General features: G+C 59.6%; 1 protein-coding gene across 1 annotated transcript; it reads left to right on the top strand.

Moving 5' to 3' along the window:
• Positions 1 to 1,414: 1,414 nt before the first annotated feature.
• On the top strand, positions 1,415 to 4,393 carry LOC111177016 (uncharacterized). Its single transcript, XM_089917240.1, has one exon. It carries the CDS (start codon positions 3,540 to 3,542, stop codon positions 4,149 to 4,151), a length of 612 nt encoding a protein of 203 aa, XP_089773366.1. The 5' UTR covers positions 1,415 to 3,539; the 3' UTR covers positions 4,152 to 4,393.
• Positions 4,394 to 6,000: the final 1,607 nt, after the last annotated feature.

Raw genomic sequence — 6,000 nt, 5'->3', positions numbered from 1 at the left:
ATGAGATGATTACTTCTCATCCTGGTCGGCACACTGTTTCTGTTTGCAGGTCGAGATACCAGAGTGATGCCAGGGAGAGTGAGCTGGGCCTGCCTACTGAGCTCTGCCACTCAGAGCTGTGGGTCGCAGGGGAGTAGGGAGGGTGGGGGAGGCGCTCTGGGTTTCAGTTTTATTTTACTTTCCCATCCATGAAATGGGATGATAATACCTGTATAACTTAGACGGCACAAGATTATTGGAAGGCTCCCGCGAGATAATATATGACAAAGGACATTGTAATAAGAGAAGTAATATATAAGTAAGCGGTATTATTAAATGACATTTGGAAACGAATTCAGCCCCGCCCTGTCCACGCCAGCTGGTTCCCCTGGGTGTTATAAATGGCTCTTTCACAGGATATCTTTGTCTTGACTATAATGGGCTCAGTTCTGAAGAGGACTGGACCGTAGGGGTGTAAGTGTCTCCTCTATTCCCCCATTCATCCTAATAGCATAACCCGAGCCATATGGTAGGGTGGGCTCTGTCTTCCACCCATGAAACCCCTGCTCAGAAAGGCTCTGCCGGGGGCGTTCCTGCGTTCACTCCCTTCTCTCTCTTGCAAGGAAAGGCTCTGTCCCTCCAGCGCCCCCAGACCCAGTTTCCTAGGCGCTGGGGTCAGTTTGCGGGCCTGACCAGGCTATTAGCCCTGCCGTAGGATGAGGGAGGTGAGGATGAGGCTCTAACTGCTGAACTGGGGCCTCGGGGAATCCTGAACCGGGAATGGCTGGGGCAGGGGGCCCGGAGGGAGTTGGGGCGACCCGACCCTTGGGGCGTTCTGTCCCCGAACCGGCCCCCGCCTGGTTCCCTCTCCTGTCCCGGCGGGCGCTGGGCTCGCAGCCCTCCCTGTTCCGCCAGCCGGGTTGTTGGCGAGTTAGACCTCCCAGCCTCACGGGGCTGCTGTGCGGCTGCGGCGACGTCGGCGACTGCGGCGTTGCGCAGGAGACGGAGGGCTGGGGAGGCGGTGCCACGTGAGTCCCGGGCCAGGCCAGGACTGGGGCCTCGGCGGGAGATTACCGTATTTACCGAGGCCAGTGCCGGCCCGTGGGGGCGGGTCACTGCAGGCGCGCTACCGTATTTGCCGGGAGCCGCGCAGACCCTTTCCGGGAGTGGCGAGCGCAGCGACTTAATTATGTATTTATCCATGGTTGCGTGGTTCCCCCCGGGCGCTGCGGGAGCGGGAGGGCGTGGGTTGCATGAATTCCCTAAGGGAGCCGGTGCTTGTAGCGGAATGGGGTGGGTTGCTGCAGCAGAGTGGGAGGCCTACATATCTTAGTGGGGGTGGGGTTGCGACGCAGAGTTTACCATATTTCTCCAGGATCGCTCCGGCCTCAGGAATTGGCAAGGCTGTGCGCGGGGGGGTCGGGTGGGTGGGGTCAGCTCTTTTGATTAATGCCGGTATTTGAAAAGGACAGCGGTGCGGGAGGCTGGCCGTCTTTATGAGGGTGAAGGAGAAGGGGCGCGGGAGGCGCTGCGGAGAGTTACCGTATTTGCCTTGGGCAGCGCAGACTCGAGGAAAGAGCCACTGTTGGAGGCCGGAGGAACTGGGGCGCAGCCTGGTCTGTGAGTGTGGGATGGGATGGAGGAACCTTGGGGAGACGGGGGGGGGCAAGGCCTTGGACCCTCTCGGCGGGCGGGGCCCTTGGTCAGGGGTATAGCTGGGGAGTGGGGAGGCTGCCCAGAGACAAGGCCGGGCTGAGATTGGCCAAGGGGACGGCGATGATCTGTCTTTGCAAATGTCCATGCAGCTGCCTGGGGAAAGACTTGTGGGTGGGGTCTATTGCAAGTAGTACTTGTCCCCTTCTCCTGGGTGAGTGGCGTTCCACCCCAGCCTGAGGGTAGGGGGAGACAGAGGCGGTGCCTCTGGGACCCCACTCTGCCGATAGGTCCACTGAGCTTGTGGTTAGCAGAGAGATCTGGAAGTGTGGAGAAGGTCTGCATGGAGGACCAGGGGAAGGGCCAGCAAGCTTCCCAGTTGGGGGTGGGGGAATGCAGGGGAGTGGCCAGCTCCTTCCCTCCCAGCAGGCCCCAGCGCTCTACAGAGCAGGAGCCTAGGGTTTTGGGGAGGCATGAGGGTGGTGGCCGCAGACAGTGCCCCAGAAGCAGTGGTCCTTTGGGTATTGATGGCTCTGTGATGGTGGCCAGGAGGGTGGTGGTCTTGTGTGTGTGTGTGTGTGTGTGTGTGTGTGTGTGTTTTGAGGGGAACTTAGCTGGTGAGCAGGTACTATGTTGAAAAGAGATTTTGACACTGAGGAAACTTAAGGCCTAGTCTTGGTTCACCTTGCTGTGTGACCCTGGGCAAGTAAGTGGGCCCCACTGAGCCTTAGTTTCCCCATCTATGAAATGGGGTTCAATAAACCTGCCCCTTCTTCGGGGCTGTTGTGAGGACAGTGGGAAACAATTTAAGAGGAACACAGTGCCCTGGGAAAGAGGATCCTTAGGAGAACCAGTGTGAACGGGATGGAACTGAACTTGGGGGTGTTTGTTGAGCTTTGAGTGTTCCTCAGCCTTGGGCCAGGCTTTGCTGGGGCGATGCCAGATGCCAAGAGGAATCAAGCTGAGACCCGCCCTTTGGGAGCTCACAGTGTGGTTCAGTGACTTGCAAACCTTTTACAGGCATGCCTCATTTTGATAAACAAAGAGCTGCTGAGGTTACTTGCAAGTTTACGGGGCTTTTGTTTCTTTTTTGAAGCTTTGCAAAAATATCTTTAAACCACTGTTGACCCACCCTTCCCTCCAGATTGGGGATGCACCTCCCTACCCCCCTTCTTGAGAATCTGGTTGGAGAGATAAGACGCATCCAGGTTCAGTATAACTTAAAATACCAGGAGTCCCTGAATATCGCTCATCAGCGTTTATCCAAGGCCTTGTGCGGCAGGCCCAGTGCTTGATGCGGGGCATAAAAGGAAGCAGCTCTGGGGCTTCCCTGGTGGCGCAGTGGTTGAGAGTCTGCCTGCCGATGCAGGGGACACGGGTTCGTGCCCCGGTCCGGGAAGATCCCACATGCCGCAGAGCGGCTGGGCCGGTGAGCCATGGCCGCTGAGCCTGCACGTCCGGAGCCTGTGCCACAACAGTGAGAGGCCCGCGTACCGCAAAAAAAAAAAAAAAAAAAGGAAGCAGCTCTGTCCTTTAGGTGCTCACAGGGCAGGGAGACAGAGGTGGTCTGACAGAGCAGCATGCTGCGTGATGAGTGAGGGTCATAGGGTTGGGTCACGTGGCTCCGGAGGGGCTGGAGAGGTCAAGGAAGGATTCTAGCAGGAAGTGTCATTTTAGAAAGGCCTGAAGGAGGGGTAGGATGTGATTAGGGGTAGAGGAGAAAGAAGGACATTCCAGCAGGGGGACACAGGCTCGAACAGGACTGGAGAGTGGCAGGTTCTGGAAGCCGTGGGACCCCAGGGGAGTGTCCTCCCTGAGGCTGGGACCTGGATGATCCTCGGGTGCCCCCTGACTACTCTCTCTGCTTCTGCCTCCCCAGGGGCCGGTGATTGCAGCCGGAAGTGCCCATGACCGAACTGGCGTCCTCCGGGGACAGGTCCCCTGTGGGGGACGGGGAGGAGGGCCTGGGGGACGATCGAGGCCTGGTCATCCACCACCCTGCGGAGGAGCAGCCGCACCGCTGCCCACTGTGCGGCCAGACCTTCTCGCAGCAGCCCAGCCTGGTGCGGCACCAGAAGGCGCATGCCGGAGTGGGCCGCGCGGCCGCCTTCGTGTGCCCCGAGTGCGGCAAGGCCTTCAGCGTCAAGCACAACCTCGAGGTGCATCAGCGCACCCACACGGGCGAGCGGCCCTTCCCCTGCCCCGAGTGCGGGCGCTGCTTCAGCCTCAAGCAGAACCTGCTCACGCACCAGCGTATCCACAGCGGCGAGAAGCCGCACCAGTGCGCGCAGTGCGGCCGCTGCTTCCGCGAGCCGCGCTTCCTGCTCAACCACCAGCGCACCCACGCGCGCATGCCCGCGCCGCACCCGCGCCGCCCCGGCGTCTTCGGGGAGCGGAGGCCCTACTTCTGCGCCCGTTGCGGCAAGAGCTTCGCGCGCGAAGGCTCGCTCAAGACCCACCAGCGCAGCCACGGCCACGGGCCCGAGGGCCAGGCGGCCCATTTAGGCCGCGTGCTCTGATGCGCGCTGGACCTGCTGCCTCCGGCTGTTTTCTGCCCCAGAGCCGCATCCGTGACCTCTGGAGATGGCGCTGGGCTTCGGCCCCCTCTCTGGCTGGGATCCCGGGAGACTGGGAGGGCTGGCTTGGGGTCTCAAAGGAGTGGGCCGCCTCCTTCCGCTCCTTCCCCAGGACCCTCTGGCTGGCTGCACACGGCTGCTTTGGGCCCCTGCGTTGGTTTTCCTCCGCAGGCCCACCCAGCTTAGAGCAGGTGAGACCCGGCGCTGGCCAGAGCCCGTCTCAGACTTGTTCGGGGTCAGGTGGGGACAGGTGAGGGAGGTGGGGCGTAGTGAGCTCCTAGGTCTACGACTAGCTTCTTACTAGATCTTCAGTTCCTGAATGTCAGAGTTGAAAGCGACCTGGAGAGGGTACTCTCCACAATCCTCAAGCCCACCCCCAGCCCCGAGGGTCTCCTGGCACCAGCGCTTACTATTTGGTACCCTTGAGAAGTCATTTCACTTCATGACCCAGTTTGCTTATCTGTGAGTTGGGGCTAACGATGAGGGGTCCTCCTCCCTGGTATATTGTGGGGATTGTAATTGCTGTTAGCAGACAAGAGAGGGTGACGTCATTAATTGAGCGCCCCAGTGTGCCAAGCAGTGTGCTGCGCAGGGCTCTCGGGAAGAGCACAGACACAGGCCCTGTCCCCTGGGGTGCTCGCTCATACAGGGTGATGCCGACTGTCGGCTCTTGTGGGGACAGACTGCAAAGTGCTCTGGGAGGCGAGGTGAATGGTGTCGCCCAAGGCAGTTTGATGGCTTGAACTGGGTCCTGGGGACGAACAGGGAGAGCAAGGGTGTGGAAGGTTTCCAAGGCAGGGGTCCTACCTTGGAGACTCACATTTGCTCTACAAAGGACTTTGCGGCAGAGAGAGGGGACACTGAGATGTTTAATGGGAAGAGCCCAGTGATCTCAAGTGCGGCTCAGGGACAGCTGGAAGCACTGAGGAGAGATGGAAGTGGGACGGGCAGGAGCCTCGAGGTCCTGGGGTCATCTGGGCAAAAGAAAGGGAGGCTCCCCAGGAGGCTTGGCCGAGGTCATGCAGTGAGAAAGGGGAGAGCCAGGACCCGTCCCCCGGGCCTCAGATTCCAAGTTGATGCTCGGAGGCCTGGGCTTCTCAGCCATTTGGCAGACAAGGACACTGAGACTCACCCAAGCTGACCCTAAATCACACGTAGGAGGTAGCGGTGCAGCGGTAGAAACCTGGACCTCATTTTGGGTTCTGGACCCCAAGACCCTTCATTTCTACTGGATCATTGTTAAGAGAGGCTCTTACAGGTGGGAAAATGGGACTTTGGGGATGTGGGAATGTGAGCCTGGGCAGGGGCATTGCTAGGGGCTGTGGGTGTCTGAAGGGGACATGGCATCCTGGGTAGTGGGTTGGGAGGAAGGAAGCTGGGGGCTGGCAGAGGACCTGCTCTCATAGAGCCCTTGTTCCACGCCCAGTCCCATGCTCAGCGCTGGAGACCCATCCCTGCGCTCTGCCCTTCCTTAGAGCCATGGGGCTTCTCAGCGATCAGTTGTCCTCTGCCTGCTGCCCCTAGGTGGCTGTTGCACTGTGGACTAGTACTTAGTGGTGGAGATTAAGAGATTAAATCGGGACCCAGGACATCTGGAGCCAGTCACCAAGTGCCCTGAACCCACGTTGTCTCATTGGTAAATGGGATTAGTAATGCTTGGGTGCTTGGTAGGGGCTAAGAGGAATCAAAGCCCTGGATGGGTGCAGGGGGCCCATGACTGCTCCCTCGTAGCCCTGGAGAGTTGGCTGACGGGGGCTGGGCAGGGCCACGTCCCACTCCAGACCTGACCCTG

This window comes from Delphinapterus leucas, chromosome 9 (genome assembly GCF_059928025.1).
Source record: "Delphinapterus leucas isolate spDelLeu-1000000601 "Yukka" chromosome 9, BTC_Dleu_Yukka2, whole genome shotgun sequence".
Classification (NCBI taxonomy): Eukaryota; Metazoa; Chordata; class Mammalia; order Artiodactyla; family Monodontidae; genus Delphinapterus; species Delphinapterus leucas.
This window is presented reverse-complemented; position numbering and strand designations above follow the sequence as displayed.

Coding starts and splice junctions, on each gene's coding strand:
- LOC111177016 (XM_089917240.1), top strand. CDS start 3,540: ATGACCGAACTGGCGTCCTCCGGGGACAGGTCCCCTGTGGGGGACGGG.